A 25,273-nucleotide genomic window follows, 5' to 3' on the forward strand; every position below is an offset into this window, starting at 1 on the left:
ATAAATACCAGTTTTTAGGCGAACACTTGCCACTCAAACCTCGCCGTCACTTCCCGGAAACACCTGTTCGATGACAACCCAGTGGCCACTGCAATGGAGGTGTGTTTGGTTGGTCCACTACCACAACCGTTCCCACACCGATAGAAGTGGGTGATTTCAACCATTTTTTACGACTTTGGAGTTCGTGCAGGTACTCTCTTCTCCATCGGTTCCAGAACGATTGAATGAGTTGACCAATCAATTCATACCTGGTGAGACGATTCACAGGGACACTGTCCACGTCCCGCATGGGACAAACGACTGCCGACGCGAATCACACCTTTATCAATGAATGGAGACAGGCGATGAAGGCGCATAGAACAATCTTCTCCCTTCTCCAATTGCACAAATTCAGATGAAAAATGTATCTTCTGCACCACTTTACATAGATACCTCTCAGCAACATCGAAATCTGATTCCTCTGATTGGGGTAAGATTCGTAAGAATTTGAGAACAAGAATTACAATTCTCAAAAGACGACCATAATCCGAACAACGACCAATCAATGAATATACTGCATTGCTGTTACAATCAGGAGATTTTGTGACTGTCAACACTGATGGTTTTTTCGCCTCCGGTGGATCCACGATCTCTTCCATTTGAGTTCGGACGGGCCAATCGCATTCGTCCTCTGCTAACCATGATGGACCTGAGAGCCACAACGGAAAGTTCACAAGCTCAACTGGTGATAAACCTCTAGACAAACAGTCAGCGGGATTTTCAATTCCGGCAACATGCATCCACTCCTGTATACAAGAATCCTGTATTTTTGCGACGCGATTACCAACAAAAGTTTGCCATTTTGCGGATGGAGCATTAATCCAACACAAGGTGACTGTCGAATCAGAGAGTGCGACAATACGAGACACATGACAACGTTCACTAATAATAGTGACTACTGAATTCATGAGTTCTGCCAACAAGAGTGCCGCACACAACTCCAAACGAGGTATTGAAACAACTTTAGATGGTGCTACCTTGGACTTGGAACACAATAATACAACTCTTGACTCCTCGCTCTCCTTCTGCGACTTCACATAGATAACTGCACCATAACCCGACATTGATGCGTCACAAAAACCAATCAAACTGATGTGAGAATCCTGAAACAAACCAACGTGACGTGGAACAGCAAATTTTAATAATAGAGGCAACTCTTTTTGACAATTCTCCCAAAGAGTGCATATAGACTCAGGCGGCTTCTCGTCCCAATCCACTCCTAATTTCCACAGTTTCTGGACAAGACACTTGAGAAATACTGTAAACGGTGACAAGAGACCAAGAGGATCATAGATACGAGCCATCACTGACAGAATAGAACGCTTAGTAGCGACGACCTCACCACACTTGACGGAAAACTGAAACAGATCAGTACTAGGTTGCCAATTCAATCCCAAGATAGCCAAGGAGTTGTCTGCTTCGAAATCCTTGTACGAAAACGATTTCTCTTCCTCCGAGAATTTCTCCAGCATTGATGGTGAATTTGACGTCCACTTTGTGAGCGAGAAACCTCCTCCCTCAAACAGCTGCTTGGACTGATGATACAGCTCCGCGGCCTCTGACTCTGTGGCGACAGATGTGACTAAGTCGTCCATGAACATGTCTCTTGGTATTCTCGCCTTGGCTGCTGGAAAACGATTTCCATCCTCCTCTACAAGCTGGTGGACGGTGCGAAGTGCCAAATATGGAGAGCTTGAAACACCAAAAACAACACAATTGAGCTGATAAATTTCGATCGGATCCTCCGGCGAAAATCTCCACAATACATGCTGATAACGACGGCAGGAATCCTCCACTAATATCTGTCGATACATTTGTTTAATGTCGGCAGTTAGTGCGATTGGGAACAAACGAAAATTAACTAACAAAACAAAAATGTCAGTCTGCAATTTGGGACCAGAATGAAGAACCTGGTTCAATGACAAACCCGATGATGTTCTGGAACCAGCATCAAATACAATTCGGATGGGCGTGGTAGTGCTGCTTGCTTTCACGATGGCGTGATGCGGTATGTAGTAACCACCTCGGTCTGTCTGATCTGCTACAAACGACATGTGACCCTGACGCAGGTAATCAATCAATATTTCATGATATGAAATACAAGTATTGCTGTCATGCTCTAGTCGTCTCTCCAAACTCAGCAGTCGGCGTTCGGCGACAGCATACGAATCTCCCAAGCTGCTGGGCGGCTCTGCAAATGACAAGGCAACAACAAAACGACCAGAATTCACACGATGTACAGACTTCCGAAAATTTACCTCACACTCCAACTCGTCTGGTTTCAGTTGACAGCTTGGTGCAGGGCACGATTCCAACTCCCAAAAACGTTCCACAAAACTATCCAATGATGGACTACAGATGGCTGTAAAACAATTCGACACATTCTTTGTTGAAGTGAGAATCGGCGCTCTCCCCATCAGAATGTGACCAAAGACACTATTAACAGTCATCAATTCATGCGATTCACCTATACTAGGACTCCCACGTAGCAAGTGAGGAACTAACTCCGCACCAATGATGCCATCTATTCTACTAGGAAGGTAGAATTTGTCGTCAGCCAGTGTGAGATTTTCAAGATGATGAAGTTTGGATCTGTCGATTTCACAAGAAGGCAACTTGTCGATGATTCTATCTACCACTGTGGCATCCATCGAAAACTTGACAGTAGGATCCAACTTCGACTGAATCGACACACAAGTACGACCTCAAACTTCACTAGTACCACCACCGAATCCACGAACAACGGTTTTCATGGGCTGGAATGGTAGTCTCAAACGCCGACACAATTTGGCTGTAACAAAATGACACTGACTCCCGGTGTCAATCAAGAAACGAACATCACAAAGCTGACCATTACAATCTCGAATATGTGCAGTGACGGTCGACAACACAACGGTCGAATTTTCTACATCACTGGATGTAGAACAACAACTAATAGGTGATGTGCCACCTGCCTTGGAGTTCGACGAGGACGCAACACCTTCATTGGAACTTGATCTGGAAAAGTGCAATAAAGAATGATGAGATTCTCGACATTGAGCACACTGAGTTTTACTACGACAATTTTTACTCAAATGATCCACATCAAGACAACGAAAACAACAAAACTTTCCTTTAATCAAACAATAACGATCCCAAGGAGTCATTTTCAAGATACTAGCACAATCTACTAACCGATGACCCGGTTTTGAGCACTTCAGACAATTGGGATTTTTACTAGATGCATTGTTAGATGAATCATTGGATTGAACCACAAACACCTTTGATTTATTATCTTTTTTGTGCTTCATATTAAACGATTCAGTCTGTTTCTCATCAGAAGGAAGAGTCTTAATTTGCTTTTCAATGAATTTGACATAATCGGCATAAGTTGGCATAGCCTTGTCACGTACGGCCGATTCAAAATTTCTACGAGAACTTGGATCCAGCAATCTCAAGCCATGATAGAGGAATATCGAGTCTGACAAATCAGTGAGTCGCAATCTCTTCACTGCATTGATGGAACTGCAAAACCCATCCAAAATCGCAATACAACCTGCCTTTGATTCTGATTTTATTGGACGAAATTCAAAAATTTGTTTGAAATAGGCATCGACTTGCGCTCGTGGATCGTTATAGCGGGTCAATAATGCCTGCCAAATTATTAGATAATTATTAGCCAATGGTGGCAAATGATGACAAATATTTGCTGCTTGTCCAGTAAGTCTACTTACAAGATATTGGACCTTCTGCTGATCGTTCAAACTCTTGTTGTCATGTACCAATGCCTTAAATAATTCATAAAACACCGACCATTGAGTCTGGTTCCCATCAAATTTTGGAAGGTCGATTTTGGGCAGTACTGACTCGGACACGACCGGCTGTGCACTAGCTGCTGGAGCTGCCGAAGATTGAGCAATAGCATCAGTGGCCTCTTTCTGTTTGATAGTGTTAGCCGCTACTTCAATATACTGAAACAGATCTAGATGTGAGTCATTGAATGCTACAACATGGTCTTTATTCAACTCAAGTTCCAACTCATTAACCACTAATTCTGTCTTTTCATAATCCGAAATGGTCTGAGACACCCGAGGATACAACACTAAAAATTGCTCAGCAACTTTTGGATCAGAGACATTTTTAGACAGGTCATAAATTTTTTGCAATCTGGCATACAATTGTTCCAGTTTAGCGCGATGAACCCTGATTTGTTTCTGTAATTTTTCCTCCATCCTGAACTCATACACAAAACAATTCAGCCCCGACAATACAAAACAACAGACAAAAAACAAGAATGAGTTCAAAACTAAATGGAAGGGAGAATCACGACTAGTAAGTTATCAAAGTTAAACTTTGATTATCAATTCACAAGACAAGTTACTGCTGAAGACAAAACTATATGATTAGATAATGTTCTTCCAAAAACTCACAAACAAATGATAACTTGTTGAATTGAACAAACAAAATCATGCAGGTGATTAACCTTCACTAACATGTACAATACAAAATGGACAATACAAAATCCAACAAACAAATTCCTGAGAAAAGAGCACAATGAGCCTAGTTTCAGGAAAATTACAATTTTAACTGAAATAAATTTAATTTCAGACAAATACAAATTGACAAGAAACCTTGCTCCTGATATGAAGTGGTACTTGAGTGTTTTCAGAATGAATCAAATCCAAGAACTCAGGAGAATTACTGCTCCATTTATTCAACTTGATATAAGCACAGTTTAGAAGATCACAAAGTTGTGATTTTATTTCACAGATTTCTTCCAACGAATTAGCACCTGTGAGAAAATCGTTGTGATATATATCATCACGAATAGCTGCTGCTGCCAATGGATATTTATCTCCTTCATCTTTCGCCAGTTGAATGAGAGAACGTTGAGCAAGAAAACCAGACAGTTTCAAACCATATGTGATTGTTTTGAGCTCATAAACGACAATATCATCGGAAGGATCTTCACGAAACAATATGTGAAGGAAAGAACGATCCTCTTCATCAACGAGGATAGCACGATACATTTTCGTAACATCACACGTGAATAATACGAATGAGTGAAGTCTGAATCTAGTTAACACATCACATATTTCATTTAACAATTTTGGACCTGAATGAAGAACTTGATTCAACGAAATGTGACTCTTTTTAGCAGACCCATCAAATACAACACAAACCTTTGTTGTAGGTGATGACGGATTGAATACATAAAAATAAGGAATAAAATATTTACCTGGTTTTTTAGCAACTTCCATATGATCCAAAAGAAGATACTCTTCCATAAATGATACGCAATCAGATTTCAAACGAGCATCACGCTGCATATGACACTCCAACGACAGAAAACGATTTAAAGCAACATCATGAGATTCATGAAACTTGAGTTGATTAGTGTCAACTTTGAAAGGGAGACGAACAACATATCTTCCTTCAGTATCATGCGTGTGAGTTTCAGCAAAATGTTTCTCACAAAACTCATCATCGGGACTAGGAAATTTATGATTAGGAATTTCTTCACTTTCCCAAAACTTATGAACCAAATTATTCAAAGAGTTCTCAGAGGTGGGACACATCATTAATGCAGTCAATGACTGATTAAGAAGACCGGAATGGTTTGGAAATTCACCCAAAATAATGTCACCAAACACGGTAGGAATCACGCAAAACGAACACTCTTCACTAGATGAGACTTGACTATGATGACGTAATATTTTGTTGAATAACTGACATCCCAATAGAAGATCAACGGAACGTTGTTCATAGAACACAGGATCAGCAAGGTTGAATTTTTTCAACTCATTTTGCACTTTCGAACTGAGATAAATAGGGGGCAATGAACCAACTATTTTATCAATCACGTAAGCCTCAGCTTCTAAACGAGGGTGATTTGAGCCCTTAGGTTTCAACAAACATTTCACAACACCAGAAGAATTCCCTACACTCGAGGAATTCAAACCAGAGAAATTTTGTTGACAATCATGAACAGATAAACCAAGTTTCATAACAAGATCTTTTGTGATGAAATTGGCAGTACTACCAGAATCAATCATTAAACAAACACCAATAAACGAACCAGATGAATTTTCAATAACTTCTTGAGCAGTACCTAGAACAACACTCGTTTTAGGAATTAAACTAACAATTGATGACTTATCAATAACATTATCAGTGATACCACAATGCTTAGAAGAATTTGAATTCTCAACAACATTCATAGTGCTATCAGTTTGAGTGATCGAATCAACGGATTTCGATTTCAAAGCAACTTTAGAGATGTTATCAGTAGACTTCTGATAACGGCTATTATCACTACTATGAGGATAATGAAGTAATTTATTATGCATACGACCACAATAACACAACGATTTAGACTTGCATTGGTTTACAGCGTGAAATTTGGAGAAACAATTGAAACAGACTCTTAATGATTTAATAAATTCATTCCTAGCTTTTGGATCTCTTTTCAAGAAAGCAGGACATTTGAATAACGAATGATTCGTTGAGTTGCAAAATGAGCATTTTGTTTCAGCACTATAATTCAATTCACAAGTAACTAAGCTGCTTTTATTTCGAACACTGTTATCAGCCTGAGTAGATAAGACAACCTTTTTCTGAAAAGACTTATTTTTCGGCTTTTCGATAGATTTTTGTTCATTAACAGATGGCACATCAGATGCAGATAATTGATAAGATCCAACTCTCTTATTCACGAAATCAATCAACTGTTGACAAGAAGGAAAGCTCTTATCAGCTACCTCGAGCTCAACCGATTCAGGTGATATTTTGTCTAATTGACGAATAGCTAATGAGTACAAGATATAATCAGCCAAATCAGGAACTTTCAAAGATTTCAGAGTGGTAATACTATCACCTACTTTAACAAGAAAATCTTGAAGCGAGACCGCTAAATAATGAAGAAAGACCACTTAATTACTCTATAATAGTGCCAGCCTACACTTAGTTTTGTTCATTCGCTTATCATGGATCCGAGAAAGTGGTTGACTGCTGACAACGAGTTGGAAGTGAGGTTAAAAAACTGTATTGATTGGTATGATGAGTGTGAAAGTGCAATTAGGAAACCAACTCGTGAAAATTATAGTTTGGCGAAACAATTAAAAGACATTTTTCTAAGCATGGTTAATTTAAATGACATAAGAGACTATCTATGTTATTATCGTCCTCATAATTTGTGTATAGATAAGTTAATTAAAATTGAAGATGAAATTATGAATAGTTGTGGTGAAATGTGTAAATAAACTTTTTCTGTGTTCAAATGATTTTTCATTCCAATATTCCCACTCACTTTTTAGTTTAGTACTCGCTCAGAGCTAGACGTGTCAACAGCAACGTGTGTGGTGTGATCTTTTTTATACAGCCGAGACACGACTGTCTTCAAGTTGTAGGTACAACACGTGCATATTGTTAATTTATAGAACAGACACACATGTCAAACATCTGGGAAGCCATTAACATGCAGTGTTATGGTTTTTCAAAATTCAAAAAATTAACTCGTCTCTTGATGGGAATTTCATTTAACGAATTTGATTCAATTGCGAAGAATATTAAATTTTCAACAGGATGTCAAGATGTTGATTTACCGTTAACAAAAACAGAAAATGTACACTTTCCAATTTTATCTGAAATATTCGAATTGCTCTCTATACTATACTAGCAGCCATCTACATTATGATTGTACAAATGATTCAGCATTATCTGTTGTTAAAAATTCCGATGAACTTTGGAAATGCTTGTATGATATTGCAGATAAAAAATGTAAAAGAACTTAGATCATTGACCTCTCTCTCTGGATTCACTTTAATATGACAGTATAGACTTGAGAGAAGGAATCACTTTAATATGACAGTATAGATGTAGAGTGATAGGGAATTTCTCAATTCACTTTAATCTGTCAGTATAGATGTAGAGTGATAGGGAATTTTTCAATTCACTTCAATCTGTCAGTATAGATGTAGAGAGAAGGATTCACTTCAATCTGTCAGTATAGCATTAGATGTAGAGTGAAGGATTCACTTTAATCTGACAGTATAGCATTAGATGTAGAGTGAAGGATTCACTTTAATCTGACAGTATAGCATTAGAGAAAAGGATTCACTTCAATCTGTCAGCAAGGGAATTTTTTCCCCCTCAAAGGGAAATTTTTTTTTCCCTCACTTTCTCCATCCCCTCATCTATACTGGGCAAGGGGAAGGGGTTAGAGAGAGAGAGAGAGTGAGAAAGATATCTCTCTCTCTTTTCATCCCCCTCATCTCCACAGGGCAAGGGGAAGGGAAATCTATTTTTAGAAAGAGAGAGAGAGAGATATCTTTCTCTCTTTTCATCCCCCTCATCACCACTGTGCAAGGGAAAGGGGTTAGAGAGAGAGAGAAAGATATATCTCTCTCTTTTCATCCCCCTCATCTCCACTGGGCAAGGGGAAGGGGTTAGAGAGAGAGAGAGAAAGATATATCTCTCTCTTTTCATCCCCCCATCACCACTGGGCAAGGGGAAGGGGCTAGAGAGAGAGAGAAAGATATATCTCTCTCTTTTCATCCCCCTCATCTCCACTGGGCAAGGGGAAGGGAAATCTATTTTTAGAACACCCCCCACTCTGCGGGCGGGGGGAAGGGGCGGCGGGATGGACGAGAGGAGGGAGGGGGTTTTGGAGCAAAAAAGTGCGTTTGAACTCTTAAATCCCATCTACTGATCTAACAAATAATTATTAATCTCAAATCGTCCTTTCCTGTTTCCAAGTAGATTTCAACAAAGGTGAATTAACATTTCAATATACAGAACTCTTATACTGACAGATTACAATTTCTATGAGAGTTACAAGGTTCTGTTGAAATTAACACTACAATAGAACATTACTCCATCATTTTCAATGTATAATCTTATATTGTTATAGTTATAAGATTGTTATTCTTAGTTTGCAACACAATAGAAATAGAATAAAGTTAGAAATAAATGTATGAATAGGTAAATACATAAACAAATAGGTAGATTAATGAAAGTATTGAAGTAATTCCATTTTAGTAGCCTATTCAGTATTTTTCCTGAATTAACAATAGTCTATTACTTGATTCAGCATTGCAATCACTTTGAATCCCGAAAATGAAAATACTGTAGTCAATTTGTAAAATAAAATGAATTTCATCAACATTTTGTAAAACAATAGAAATAGAATACTGGTACTGTGAGATAATATACTGGAGATAATTATAATGAAGCAATATAATAGAGATAAAAATTGAAATGACAATGTGAATTATGTTTTCAGTACATTAATATTTTTTGTGTACATATTCTGAACAAAAACTTTAACTTCAACCAATATTTTAGTTTGTAGGATAGGGTTTCTCTCAATTAGTAGTTCATACTCTCTTTTCTTTGGAGGTATTTTATTTTTTATATGGGATGAAAAGAAAGCTGCGACAATCCTATTTTCTTCATCCTCCCATTTTACGAATTCTCTCTTGGCTTTGGATTTTGAAGGAGAATTGAGGATTTTGGAGATTTTGAGGGGGGATGCTTTTGGAGAATTTTCCTCATTCAATACTACATCATCTTCAAAGTTGTCAACTTCTTCTTCACCTGACGATTCAGCATGCCCCTGCTCCTCTAACAAATTGTCTTCAAGATTAGCATCTATCTTGTCGAGGGCGAGCCCCTTGTATTTGGAAGCTTCTCCCTTCTCCATAGCTAACAATAGCTTCACAATCTTCGAGGTTTGAAATACATTGTCAGGTGATCGGTATTCATTTCGATGAATGTTCACTGTATGACCCATGAACGAGGACAGCTGTTCAACATCTTGCTCACTCATATCAAACAGCTGTGAAATAGTTGCTAAATGCTTCCTCAAAGATTTCGACGAAAGTGCGTCGGGTGTCTTTAGGTTAGCTCTATTTGCATGGTCTTTCAAAACTTTATACCCAACAATTGGGCTATCAGATGCAAGTGTCGGGAACAGGTAAGGATTAGTTTCCCTTACAAAGTTGTCCCTAAATTCAATCAGAATTTTTATTTTTTCCTGAACATCAAGAGAAAATAATACCGGAGTGGTTCTTCTCTTTCCCAGTATTACTAATCTTTTGAATTTTTGCAAAAGTATTCTTTCAGACGGCTTTATCACATCCTCAAATTCTTCATAGCATGAATCAATTCTTACTGATTGGTAGAGCTCCACAGTGAGCCTTTGAAGCTCACCCACCTTTTTCCTACATAATAGCATCACTCTGCAATAGATGACCTCACTTAAAGTCTTGGAAGCCAACTCATTATTTGAGTCAATCTTAAGTATTTCTACTGCTCTATCCCCTTTGGCGATTAGATAATCTCTAAATTTTTTTAGGTCACTTGCCAGTGGCACAATAGTAATTTTGTTCATTTTATTTTGTTGAAGACAAGATGAGGCAGCATGGGAAAGTTCAACATTCCAGTTTGATACTATCAACATTCTAGTTGTTTTCAATTCCTCTTCAAGTTCAGAGGCCGTTTTGCCTGGTATGCAAAACCTCCTCTTCAGAACATGGAAGATGGCTATTCCACAACACTCGTTTAGAGAAGTGCCTATATTGAATTGAATTGAATTGAATTGAATCGCTGCCTTTATTAAAAACCTAGGAGGGCGAAGTTACGGCGCAGCCGGCCCTCTCTTACATTTAACCCTCCATACAATTCTAAGTTACAACTAAAACAACATCATAAACAATGAACTAAAGTAAAAGAAAACAATAACTTAGAAAACAAATTAACAAGAGAAAAAATATATGTATATATAAATATAATAATTATATTTATTTTTGATTATATTATAATCATTTATAATTATATATAAATATAATAAAAAAAAAAATAGAGAAAACTCGAACTCCTTTTGAATTTAAGTATGTAAAGGGGTTATGCAAAAGGAAGAAGAGAAAAGTGAATACAGTTGAGAATTTTCAGTCCAAATCCATAGATTATTCAGGTAGAAGAAAGCAAAGAAGGGAAAAGAAAGAAAAGAAAAAGGAAGGGAGGAAGAAGGAAGAAAGAGAGGAACCACACATACACACACACACACACACATACAGACTTGAATTACGGGTTAGGGAGCATTCCAGCCGAGTCCACCACCTCTGATCCACCGCAAGACAGCCGCACCGAACCGGCGATGCCCCTCAACTAGCTTCAGCTCAGCAGGCAAAGAATTCCATAAACTACAGGCTGTCACAAGGAACGACTTATTGAACATAACAGTCCTATGTGTTGGGACAGCCAGCAGATGTTCCTCCATGGCTAAAATCACCCAAGTAACGGTACTCCACTGCCAGATACTTAGGCGTTTTGGTTTTCAATATCTTATGCAGGAAGCACAAAGCATGATGTGATCTACTCTCACGCAGCTTCATGAGTTCAAGTCTGTTAAAGTATTTGGTCACATGGTCGTCATGTCTCAGGTTGAAGATAAATCGAACACAATAATTATGTGCACGCTGCATCCTCTGCAAAAGTTGAACTGTCATGTCAAGAGTCACAATGTCACAGTAGTTGAAGATTGGGAAAATCAGAGTCTTGACCAGCATAACCTTTGTTGGAAAGGGAATGAAGTCAGAGATCCTCTTCAATGTCATGATCCCCCCAATGACCCTGTTACAAGTCTGAGTCATGTGGCTGGTCCAGTCAAGAGTCCTTGTTATTGTCAGTCCCAAATTTTTCATGTCAGAACTGTATTCCAATTGAATGTTATTCAATGTTATGTATGGTCCATTAGATATGTCAATTGTGTTTAAAAGTCTTGAGTAACCTATCACTATAGATTTCGATTTTGTCTCGTTACTTTTCAGTCCATTATTCTCAGTCCACTGTACCAAACGAGTCAAGTCAGCATTGACCTCATCAACTGTGACGCAAAGTCATTTTTCTTGCAGTGTCAGTATATTTGTAAATCATCTGCATACAGGTGATGTCTGGTCTTAAGTAGAGTGCTTGTCACATCATTTATGTAAATGCTGAACAGTAGAGGACCCAATACCGAACCCTGAGGAACTCCTCTGTTCACTTCACGCCACCGTGAAGAGGCATCCTCAACTCTCACACACTGACACCGACCCCGAAGATAGGACCTCACCCATGCCACAGTGGAGTTGGAAAAACCCAATTTTCTGAGTTTGTAGAGTAGAGTAGGATGGAAAATACTGTCGAATGCCTTGCTAAATACTATTAGGACTAGAACTGTTAGCTCTCTATTATCCATGGCCCTACGGATGTTGTCAGTTACTCTGAGGAGTGCAGAGGTGGTGCTATGACCGCTGCGGATCCCCGATTGAAAGTCACCAATCAATCCAGAGCCATGGACGAATGTGCTCAATTGGGAGTGAACAATGATTTCCAGAGCCTTTGACAAGACGGACAATAAGCTAATAGGCCTGTAATCAGATGGAGAGAGAGGGTTAGGGATCTTGTTCAAAGGGATTACAATGGATGACTTCCAGTCATCAGGAAAAACCGACGTTAAAAGTGAGGTATTGATTAAATGAGTGAGTAAAGGAAGGATGAGAGGAAGGATAATTTTGATAAATTTGATTGGAATACCATCTGCACCAACAGCATTACTCTTTACTCTATGAACAGCCAAGAAGACCTCTTGCTCCGTGACATTGGAGAAGTAGAAATCCTCATTTGGATGACAATCAGGCAGAGAGTCAAAGTGAGCACGAGCTTGGTCCAAACTTACAGGGATGTCAGTGAAGAAATCATTGAGATCATCCAGCGAGTGAGCAACAGTCAGTACCTGCCTCTCCTTGCCAGCTCCAATCTCCCTCAGAGCACGCCACAAAGATGAAGTTGATGATCGCTTTGAGGAGATCGAGTTTCAGTAAAATGTAGCTTTAGAATTTCTAATTTTTTGCTTGCAAGAGTTTCTCAAACGCTTATAATGATTGAAATCATTGGGGCTTTTTGACGCTCTTGCTTTTTTGCACCAATAATCTCGATCCCTCATTAGCTGGAGTATCTCATCAGTGAGCCATGGAGCAGGATCCCTGGTTATTCTACGATTTTTCAAAGGAACTTGTTTTTCAAAAAGAGAGATTATATTGTGATTCAAAATGTTCAACATAACATTAACATCATTAGTATGGAATATGTGTAGCCAGTCAAGGTTAATTGCATCATTAAACAAGTTGTGGTAGTTAATATTCTTATAATCTCTATAAGTGATTATTTCAGGTTTAGGCTTAGGCCTCTTGATATTATAGACAAGGAATATCATATCATGTGCAGAAAGGCCTGGAAAAGGGATCTGCCCATGGCACACAGCTGACTTCTTATCAGCAACTCCAATAAGATCAAGCAATGTGTCAGAGGTGGATGTATGGTGCGTAGCTTGGAGAGGCAGCAAGGTCATACCATTCACAAAAAACATAGTGGTCAGTTGTATTTTGTCATGAGTATCAGGTCCAAGTAAGTCAGTATTGAAGTCACCCATGATAGCCACATGTTCATAGGGCACCATCAGCTCAAGTAGTGCTTCCGCAAATTCTGACATATACCCAATATGAGGCGACCTGTAGCAAACTGCTATTAACATGTAAACCTCAATAAACATGTATTCAGGTCTAGCTGCACGGGAGGTATCAGAGGAAAACTTATGAACAGGCAACAGAGAACGCTTGACAAACGCGGCAACCCCTCCCCCATTCTTGTGTAACCGGTCATTCCTAATGAGCACATAATCCTCGAGTGCAACAAGTCGATTAGGGATTGTCAGTTTTAGCCAGGTTTCAGATATAAGAATGATGTCACAATCTTTGCCCTCAAAAGTGTGCCTAAATTCATCTATATGGCAGAGAACGGATTGTGCAGTGACATGAGCGACTTTAAGACGATCAGGGAAAGGAGAGACAGCCTGCTTGAGGGCATCGCTGACACTCAGTGCGGCCGCGCCATCATCCTGCTGTATAGACAAGGTGGCTGCAACGAAGCAGCAAGGCAGAAGAGAGGGGTGAAATGGCGAAACAACAAGAAGATACAAAAAAGACACTTACCACATTCATACTGACACACACACACACACAAAGAAAGAAATGAGAGAAGAAATATAGAAATCATATGAGATAAAAGAAAAACAAAATCAAGTGAAGAAGTCGAGTGCTATGAACAATAGGATAATGCTGTATTAGATGGCCAAGGCGGTTCGGCTCCATTGATACAAGCATACTAATACTGTTAATCAAATACAAGTACCACAGGAATAGCGAATATTGAGAAGAAAAAAGAAGCAGAAGGCTGATAACTTAATCAAAATACTGTAATTAGCAAAATATTTACAGAGAGAAAAAAATATTTATATGCACATACATATATTATAGGCAACAAACTGAATACTGCTAGTGTATGAGCGGTTACTTATTTCCATTGTGACACAGAGAAATGAGAAGATCGCCATAAAAACATACTTAAACATATCCTAATATATGATAATAATAATAAAAGAATAAATAGTCGAAAATAATAATAGAAAAGTGAATAATGTTATCATGTACTCCTGACAAAGAGGTAAACCCTACCGATTAGGAAGAATTAGGACAGAGAACGGAGGCAACATATAAGTTAGGCGTAGTCATGATAATGGGATGAGAAAGACAACTAGATCACAATCACGTGAAATTCTACTCTTCATTCACACACAGAAATATAATGCAAAAGTAACATCAAGATAATATATGGATTTGACTGAATGGAAAGGTTCTGTTGAAGAGAAATGTTATACTGAATCATACTACATTCATCTATCCGACCGACAATAAAGAGAAATAAAGTAATAAAATTCTAAGAAAAAAACAAATAATAATAATAATAGTAATTAATGATTCATTGGATGAAATTAAGTGGACAGAGAGTATGAAATATGAAATCAAATGAATATGCTGTATATTGTGTTGAATAAATGGAACAAATAAATTAAATAAAATCATATCATTAATGGAAATTTAAAACTCAAAGCATAAAAAATACATTTCTCAGACATGGTTGGCTGCACTATGCTTTCTACCCTCAGTGTCAGTCCAATAAATAATTCCATCAAAGGACCATATGTTTTTATATCCAAATTTTTCAACCATTGGATTATATAATTGTATTCTTTGTTGTGTTAAGTCCTCCCTTATAACAACGCCAGTACCCTTGAGCTTTTTCTTCTGAGAGAAAACTGCATACCGTTGACGATAGCTAACGAATTTGACAGTGATGGCGCGGGGTCGGGGTGGAGGGGTGTTGGACGCGACGGTCAGCTAAAGCCCCACGCGATGCGAGGAGCGATCAATGTCTTGCAGCTCGATGTTAACACCCAGCTTATCTTTACAAACATCGATCACTAGTTGATCAGTATCTTCCTTGTTTGCTTCTGGCACTCACATTGTAAAGGTAATATGCACTCCGAATATGCGAATACAGTTTCTTCTTTGATACTGCTCTGAATTATCGGCACGATCGAACGATTGCTTGACTTTCTCATCACTGAGCTTAAGCTGCTCTTTCAACGATGACACTTCTTTTTGAAGATCCACTTTTTGAAGAATAGCAGACTTCAGAGATGCTGTCAACCCCTCAATGACTAGGGAAGACACGCCGGACACAATGTCTTTAACTAATTTGTTATATACATTGCTGTCATTTAGAATTTTAATCACGAAATTGTTCTCAATACCTGAGATAACAGCTGGTGATAGAAGGCGAGCCGGTTCAGAGGCAGAGCCTTGCTTCGAAGCCGTAGATGTTGTCTGCTGTGGCACCTTATCTTTCACAGCTGATGAGGATGACTGCGATGATGACGATGACTGCTTATCTGCTTTGCCTGACTGAGAACAAGTCACAGTAGTGTGTTTTGGTGAATTCATTATTAATTTTCGTTTTAAGACACAATTTGCAGCCACAACACGAAAGTAACAGGAATTATAAACTGACAATTTAATAAAACAAAGAAAACTGCACATGACGGTACGTATAAAAATTAAAAAATCCAACTTTTAACTAACGAGAATCTATGAAAAATGAGGAGCTCGAATCTGACACAGCCTCTACTCGGATTCTATCATTATCTGTGATATTACAAATATATTCGTAATACGTATATTCATAGCATATGTTGGAGATGCATATGAATTGTCAATTATATTGTACCCAGCCTCTATCCTTGCAGATGCTACAAGTGTTTCAAAACACTGGGGTCTTAAAGCATGGATCAAATTCCTGATCAACGGATCAATTTTCTTAGCAGTTATAAGCAGTCAGCCAAGCTTTCTCATTTTTCTTGAGCAAACTGCAAATTGATGCCTTTTATAGTGAGTTTGCATGAAATGAGAGCCATACTCACATATCAATGTGTCTTTTTGGGCTGCGATTGTTACCTCATCAGGCCTTATTATTGGAAAAATTTTCTGTCTTAATTGATGATCAGCTTTAAACTCATTTGTAATCATTGCAAGGCCTGCTGCCTGAGCTGCAGCCCTGGAACTTGAACCAGGGTTCAATGGGCATTGTTTTCTATGATTCCAGAGCGCAGATCTCTTATATAAACCTAAACAAAAAGTGCAAGGCAAAGGACCTTTTGTTTCGTTATCATCACTACTTTTTCAAACTCGACGAATGTTCCCAGTTTTGGTCGCAAGAAAGTTACCTTTTTTCCTTAGGATTGACAAGAGGCTTTTCCTTCTGCTACTATTTTTCTTGCAGCTCATAATTTGTTGAACTTCCATCTCTATTGAGTGGTTCCTTATCACATGTCAGGCAAAACCGGTAATCATTGTTTCACAATAAAACTGTAGTCTCTGTTTCTTACCAGCTTTGATGTTTTTTCATTTTCCTCTTCCCCCTCAATCTGTTCACCGTCAATGATTACAGAATGATCTTCACTGTAATCCTGTGAAGAAGCTAAAGGTGGTGGAGATGGTGATGTTGGTTGTGATGCAGTTTTGTTGATGAAATAGGCCTCATCTTCTTCATTAGTCAGCTGCCACGCATTGGCCAATGCTGCTCGCATTGCCATCTAGGGGCACAATCAGAAGTTGAAAAAAATTTCACTTGTATGATTAAATTTATTATTAATTATGAACTCTAAATCATAAGAAGGGTATAGCCCTTCTTAATATATTATATTATTAATTATTAGAAGGGTGGCTACAAGAAGTATGTTTTACCAAATGCTGCCACTTGTTTAGCGGGATGTATAGAATGATTTTAATTTTCAATTTTGATTCACCACCTTCTTACATCACTGGGATGAGTGGTAAATCAATCAGTAAATAATTCATTTGACAATCATCCTCTTCACTGGGAATTCCTCCACTGAATAGAGTGGATTGACCGATTCATTAAAAATAATTGACCAAAGCAAAGCTGAGGTCTTAGCTTCAACTTTATCGAATTTTGTATGTTTGTTTGTACCTCAGTATTGCAGTCGCAAGTATTAGTTATTGTCCAATAAAATATTTGGTATACAAGTACTTCAAAACAAGAGGCGTCGACGTATATATTATAGGGCTTTTTGAGGATAATACAAAAGGAAAAGGAGTCTCCATCGAACGCCAATATTACCATAAAAATCTGACCATAGTATCATTAATCATGAATCAGCTGTCGAGTGGATTATTGATTGTAATATTAATTACAATTAATATTAATTGGACGCATGCAATTAATTTCTCAATGTAACTTGGTAAAATTCAGCTGTTGTGTGGACTATTAGTTACATGCAATGAATGACGCATGCAATTAATAACTGAAAGTAACATAGTATTTTCTTTCGACCTTTCTCTGCTTTCAACTCGGGCTGACCTGTTGCCAGTATGTCTTGCAGGAGATTAGCTTCTGATGTTAGTATTTTAGATACACCAACCCTAACAGCCATTAGTCGTTTTCACACAGATATCTCACCGACAGTATGGACAGAGGAGGCTGTGGTTTAACACTGCGCGAGGTCTACTGTTCACAGAACTACTATTAATGTGATAATCTTTCTCTCCACAAAACTCTCTCCATTAATCATAAACACCTATGTCCACACTTGGTCGATGCACTTTACACATGCATTTCATCATTCAAATTTTTGCCTGATTTTAATAGGATGTGTGAAGCACTAGACAAAAAGCAAAATGAACATTGAGACAAAACGAAAGTTGGAACGAAAATTGTTCAAGATGGATATAGCTAATGATTGATCATTCTCAGGGAGAAAAAATTCCGAGTAATTAAATATAATGCTAGAATGTTTTTATAGATAAGATTTTACTATGCTACTTTATGTATACTACTGTACTTTATGTACGGTAGCGCACCGTCTCTACCGTCTTGTGGTAATAGAACAATAACAACAAGCTCTAGGAGGAATACACATTTCTGAGATAACTTACCTACTTCAATGTTTAATAATGCCAGAGCCTTCTTTCTCCTACTGCTCTCCTGAAATAAAGGAATAATGGGCTATTGTAAGCATTATGGAAGAACAGTTCTTTGTATCATTTAAAAAATTGGAAAACTTGTTTATAACATATCATTCAATCTATGTTAAAATTCACTGTGAATTCCAAATCGATTTTTATTAGGTAGAATAAATATAGATAACTATTGATATTAGTCATAGTACTCATGGATAAATCTGTAGAAATTAGATAAGTAGCCTACCTCTACTATGACAATGATTTCTGTTGAAGTATACAAAATTGGGCATTTTCTTTATTGATTTATTTCTAGTTTGTTATAGGTGTATATTTGCAAGGTGAATGATTAATCATCTTCTGTCTCCATTCGAAGGCAGCTTGTAGCCCAGTCAATAAAAGTTTTTTAGATCTGAAAATTAAATAAAAGCTGAATCTCTCACCATCGATAGAACCCTCCCAGAGGGTCATTCTCCCAAAAGTCACAAGAAATCCCCCTGGAGCTTACCCACCTAACCGGGCTGAATGAATTTGAAATTTATAATGGTAAAATTGGCAACGTTGCTGGCTGCCATAAGTTGCCACTGGCTGCCACTTGTAGGGTATCATGGAGAAATATACAAAAATATACATGGCTGCCATAAGTTTGGGAAGTTGATGGCTGCCATTATGATAGGACAATGGTACAATGTTAGCAAACTTTTCATTTATTGATATTATGACAATAAAAAAATATATAATATATATATATATATATATAATATATATATATATATATATATATATATATTTAGCTCTGGAATCTACTTTTTATTGTCATAATATCAATAACGAAAAGTTTGCTAACATTGTACCGTTGTCCTATCATAATGGCAGCCATCAACTTCCCGAACTATGGCAGCCATGAATATTTTTGTATATTTCTCCATGATACCCTACAAGTGGCAGCCAGTGGCGACTTATGGCAGCCAGCGACATTGCCAATTTTACCATCATAAATTTCAAATTTATATATATATATATATATATATATATATATATATATATATATATATTGTCACATTATTTTTTTCAATAACGGGTTGCCCTGCTTGGCTGCAGTTGATAGAGCATGAGTAATAAATTATATTATACCAAATTCTTACTGGCTGGCCCAGAAGCTCCCACAATTCTCTGCTCTTGCCGGTTACTGACGTTGGCTGCTCCAACAGTTCACAATTTCTGTTACGGATTTGTCAAAATCTGCAAGTATAGATGCGAGAATTTGAACTGCTACAACTTAATGCTATAAATTTGAGACTCTTCTGGTCATTTTTGATGATATTGGATAATTTATATAAATCTCAGGATTGTATTATTTCCAAAAGAATATAGTCAGATGTTGATCTTATTAATACTTCAATACTGGTAACTAGATAGATTAAAATGAGATTGGTCATGCATGGAGGTAGGGAAACAAATATAGGATACACCATAAAAATTTATATATGTTTATTACACAAAAATCAACAAATAAATAAATATAGATATGTATAGAGCAACAAGCAAAAATAGTAAAAAAAAGAACAAAATATATATCAAAAAAGAAAGTATCACAGATTTGCTCACTAGTTTTTTAGCACAAAAAGTTACCATGTGCTTCTTAAATCATTAACCATATGCATTTAGATTATGCAGCTGAGTTATCAACTTGCTGCTGCTTGTCGACAAAAATCTCAAATATATCTTCTTTCCAAATAATCAAAAGTAATCAATTGATAAATTATAAATCTCAAATATATTAATATATATATATATCTCTGTATATATCTCAGGGCTGAAGGTTCGGCCTCTGGTGGAAATTAGATAACATGGAATTCTGGTGGAATTCATCCCATGAACATGAGCTTCATTTATATCTTTATAATTTGCTAATAAATTGATGATTGAGTGAGCATATATATATTACAACATTAAATTAAAATATTTCTTTCATCTATGCATCCTCAAACATGTAAATTTGATATAGTTCTTAATTAGTAAAATATGTTTTTTGAACTTTTTAAGACTTGCGCAAGTTTTATATTAATTTCAATATTTATATAACCCTTCAACGATCTATCCTTTCAACTCTTTGTTTCACTCGAAGCACTGAGGGCGCCCTAGATTTATATATTTCTCGATAAGTATCACTCACATGCTGAAATTCTCAAGATGATGGTGGCGATCTGAACTTCCAGTCGTCTTGGATTTTCTGGTGGCTGAAGTCGTCGTCTCCAAGGGAATAAATAAATATCTAAAGGACTTACGCCTTAATACCACATCACTAAGCCTTATGAAAATTAATTGATGAATTTAACTTTAAATCTTTCAAACGTACAATTAAACAAAAAGGGACTTGTGCTCTATAAATTTAGTGGCATTCCATGGTGGCGTCTGGCAAGAAAGTGGGCTCTCATCTACCCCTATTCTCTAGGATCATACTTCCTTCTTCCAAATTTGCATATATTTAAATATTCAACTACTACACCGTTATAAAAATCAAAAAGTCCGTGCCAATCTGCTAGGCTATTATCTATATCTTAGGTATTACATTTTATAATTACTTGGAATACATCTGATACATGAACTGAGTAGTGATAACTTATAAATTCTCATCATTTATATAAATTCTGATGGTTATTCTTGATTCGGCTCATTATTGCCGCTCATCAACTACTGCAATTTGATTGGTTTATCTAAAAATTACACATGTTTCCATGCGCCTAATGAATATACATACTTCCTTAATATTTTTATTTATTTTATGTATTTTGTACATGCTCATTTTATACAATAAATTTTTATAAACTTTCTAAGTTGTTTTTCCTTTTACAATAGCATGTCATGTGGTTACCAAATCCTCTAGTTGAAAGCTATTTGTTTACAACAAAAATTTGCCAAAGGTGTCTGGCTAGATTTAAAATTACACAGCTTGGTCGATTATTCAGGTTGCCTGCCGACCAGTAAGTATTATAGCCTAACCTCAAAATTCCATTATTTTATATAATATAATGAATAGCAAATAAAATTCTTTCCTATTTGGATGTCCTAATTGTAGCCAGGATACCCATTATTATCTAATCTTTCATTTGTTGCTATTGCACCCGGCGAGCAGCTACATTGCAATAGAGCAGCTGTTTGCTCAAGACCCATAAAATCCTTTCATTTAGCAATTTTGCTTGCTAATAGAAAATAATCTATTACAATATATATATATAATACTGACAGAGGTCAATCATTTGGTAATAATTGCAGAAACAGGTTTCAGTATCGAAACAGTAAACAGTATTACAAAGGAGCACATTATGACAGCAGAGATCATTGGAATAGTTATAATAAACAGGATGTAAATTTCAGGAGACAGGACGAAAATGATCAAAATCATCATAAAATAAACACATTATACACAGTGGCACATGCAATAAAAACAAACCAACACCAACCTGCAGATAACCAACAACCAGAACAAAGCCACCAACGCAACAACCCGCCACCAAATAAAGAAATCAAACATGCATCAGAACCAGTCCATAAAAAACAACAACCTATATTAAGTCTACTATTTCCCCCCGAAGACCTAACACCAGCAACCAACCCACTACCGAAGACAATCTACAGTATCAACACAGAAATAATTAAGGTTACCAATAATAAAAACAAAAAATGATATACCGCTTCCATACACTGAACCTGTGCCCCAGCATTCAACCCCCCCACAGCAACCCAAGTTTGAGCAGCCACATGCCTCACCTACGCCCAAGCATTGTTGGATCCACCCGCGGCACACTAAATTCAAAGAGCAAACCGCCACCAAGGAAAGCAGGATGTGTGACCGACAGGATGACGTCAGAGTGGAGCATTGGATCCAACACAAGAAGGCCCACCAGAGGAAAAGACGAGGAAAGCCTCACATAAGAGGATATCGCCCCCATGCAAGGTTCAAACACCGTCAGAAATGCATCCAGAAACTGGACAACCATGGAAGGAAGGCAGCATGCAGACAACACCAGGATGAAGTAAGTAATGGGACCAACATGCACCCGAAGCACACGCGGTTCAAGCAAGCAGCTTACCGTAGTTATTGCAGTTATAGGATAAATAAAAGGAATATGCTCAAAGTAAATGGAAAATTAATAACGGATTCAGGCCTAGAAAATGATGAACAAAATTATTATATGGAACTATGGGATGATACACATCCCATCGAACACCACACAATGCAATTGTCTAGTTGACGAGTTATCCACTTCGACCAGCTAAACCAGTACCTAAAATAAAGAAATGGAAAATTTAGAAGCCATCTACACCTTCTTCATCACTCACAAACTAATTAAATAGTAATTATTCCAATTAAAAGCCAATTTACCGTGCAAGTCAAAGATCCCAAAATGGCGACAGATGAGTTAACAAGACTCCATTAGAATCGGTTGTCCACTGTTCCAAACCATCAACAGCCAGTGCCAAATGAATCATAACCTACAAAACTATCTTTTCCCAAAATATTCAAGTGTCTTAAAAATGTGAATTATATGTAAGATATTATAAAAAGTACCTTATTATTATCAATGTGTTATCTAAAGAGAGAAAATTATCTGCCAAATGATAAAACCGCATTGTTCAATCAAAGTATATTAAGCCAAACTTTCATGTGTTTTAATGAATAAGAATTTCTTGTTGATAAATTACCAAAGACTAGCTATTAATATTATTTATTGTGTCAACATTGTCACGTTATTTTTATAATTAAATAACGATTAGCCTCCTGCTTGGCATCAATCGGTAGAGCATGAAAATATTTTAATAATTATAAAAAATCAGGTTGTGGTTTTCAATAGGATACAGTCTCATAAAAATCTTTATAGGCCCAGATATGAGCTTCCACAATAATACTGATAATTTATTAAAAAAAATATATATAACACTTATCCTATAGTAGTGAGGAATAAAAATAAATCGTACACCATAAACAATTTGATACATATATTAACAAATATCTCAAAAAATAAATCAGAGCAAAAATATATAGAGCAACAGAAATATATAATATAAGACAAAACAATAATCGAAATCAATAAAATATCACAGGCTAATACTATTCTTTAAGTTTTATAGCACGAAACGCTACCATGTGCTTTCATTTTTATGATCATATGCAGTTATTTGCATGTAGCTGCGATATCAGCTTGCTAATACTTGTCGACTTGGACAATTCTATTTAGAATAAATTCTCATATCAGCATGACAAATTGACAAACTAGTAATCCCAATATATATATTAAATTCTATAGTTTCTAATAGATTCCTTTGTAATAAATATATTTTATCTCAGGGTGCGAGATTCGGCACCTGAAGGAATAAATAGAGCAATTCATCTAGTGAATCAGAGCTACATCAAATTATCGCAAATTATATTGCAGAAATCAATGATCATATGAATATTGTATTAACAGCCTAGATCTTAGACTTCTTTGATTGATGGATCTTTTTGGATATATGGATTGATTCGTTATTACCTAATAAAATACCTTTTATACTATATTTACTTGCACAAGTATTTTTACCAAATTCTTAATTTATAAAAAACCCTTTGGACTAGCTAGCTTTGATTCTATTTAATTTCGAAGCACTGAGGGCGCCCTATCACTATTTCAATATTTTTCACTCACGTGCCGGAATTTTCTTATGAGCTGCTGATGTCGATCCAACTCCTGGTGGTCCTGGATTATTGTAGCTGGAGTCGTCTCTTCCAAGGGGTTAAAAACTATTTGAAAATGACTTTTGCTTTATATGAGCATCACAAAGTCTTATGAGAAATTTAGTAATTCAATTTAACTTCAAATTATTACAAGGTACAGTAAGATATTACACTCTATAATTTTTGGTGACCTCTCATATGGTGGTAGTTGGCAGGCGAGTGGGGTTCTCGTTTCTCATTTTTACAATTTTCATTTCCAATTTCTAAATTTACATAAAATTTGAATATTAAAATTTATTACATTAAAATTTGATGCGCAAGATTGTGTAAGTCAGTATAAATTCAGCTCTACATTTTCAAAGTTTTTTTCAATTTTGGTGAATCGTGAATTAGTTCTGTGTGTCATATTACGTACCGTGTAGTGGTGGTTCATTGTTGTAGGCAATTGAATTCTTTGTAAATAGTGTGTGGGCACTCCTAACTCTAATTTTGTTTCTCACTGTGTGTTTAACCTAACTTTTGACCTGTTATTCTCAATGACTGCAACACTGTTGTTTTGTCAAATCACGCTTATTGATGCTGTATACATCAAAGAATGAAAACAGATATATAAATTGAGTGCAGCATGGTTTGTTCTTATCGGTTTCCGTGCTGTTGACTGATTCTCTGGCAGCTCAGCTGTATGAACTTTTGATTGTTGGTGAAATCTCTCGGTTTATCGCTTAGATAAAGTACCTCATACAACTAAGGACCTATAGATATAGGCCTACACCACAACAGGAGATTATAGTACAGGTAGTTTATTCTTGTTCCCGTTCATAGCATTTCGGCGTCGCTGGTTGCCGTGACAACGTAGTGCTGCGGAGTAGCGCTACATTTGAAAATTCGCATATCGGCGTCACTGGTTGCCATGACAACGTAGCGCCGCGGAGTAGCGCTAGATTTGAAAATCTGCTTGTCAGGCTGTAATGGATATACGCTTTTGACTTCAAATAGTTTATTGTTGTAAAGCCTATCAGCCTATAATCTATTGTCTTTACATGTGTGACAATCAACCTGTGTTTCTTCTTTTCTCAATTCCTTTCCTATATTTCCTTGCTGTTTCAGGAGCTTCCGCTTT

General features: G+C 36.9%; 1 protein-coding gene across 2 annotated transcripts in view; it reads right to left on the reverse strand.

Moving 5' to 3' along the window:
* Positions 1–24,676, reverse strand: part of LOC120352707 (signal recognition particle 19 kDa protein-like) — a 32,437-nt gene extending 7,761 nt beyond the window's left edge. The window contains exons 1-4 of one of the 2 annotated variants that reach the window (XM_039434606.1): positions 24,569–24,672; positions 18,414–18,462; positions 16,844–17,050; positions 15,713–15,863 (exon numbers count right to left, since the gene is read on the reverse strand). In XM_039434606.1, the coding sequence (XP_039290540.1) occupies positions 15,713–15,863; positions 16,844–17,050 (358 nt within the window). In that variant the 5' untranslated portion in view covers positions 18,414–18,462; positions 24,569–24,672. Of the gene's footprint in view, positions 1–15,712; positions 15,864–16,843; positions 17,051–18,413; positions 18,463–24,568 lie in introns of both variants that reach the window. The other variant, XM_039434607.1, reaches the window with a different exon arrangement.
* Positions 24,677–25,273: the final 597 nt, after the last annotated feature.

The sequence above is a fragment of the Nilaparvata lugens genome, chromosome 8 (assembly GCF_014356525.2).
Source record: "Nilaparvata lugens isolate BPH chromosome 8, ASM1435652v1, whole genome shotgun sequence".
Lineage (NCBI taxonomy): Eukaryota > Metazoa > Arthropoda > Insecta > Hemiptera > Delphacidae > Nilaparvata > Nilaparvata lugens.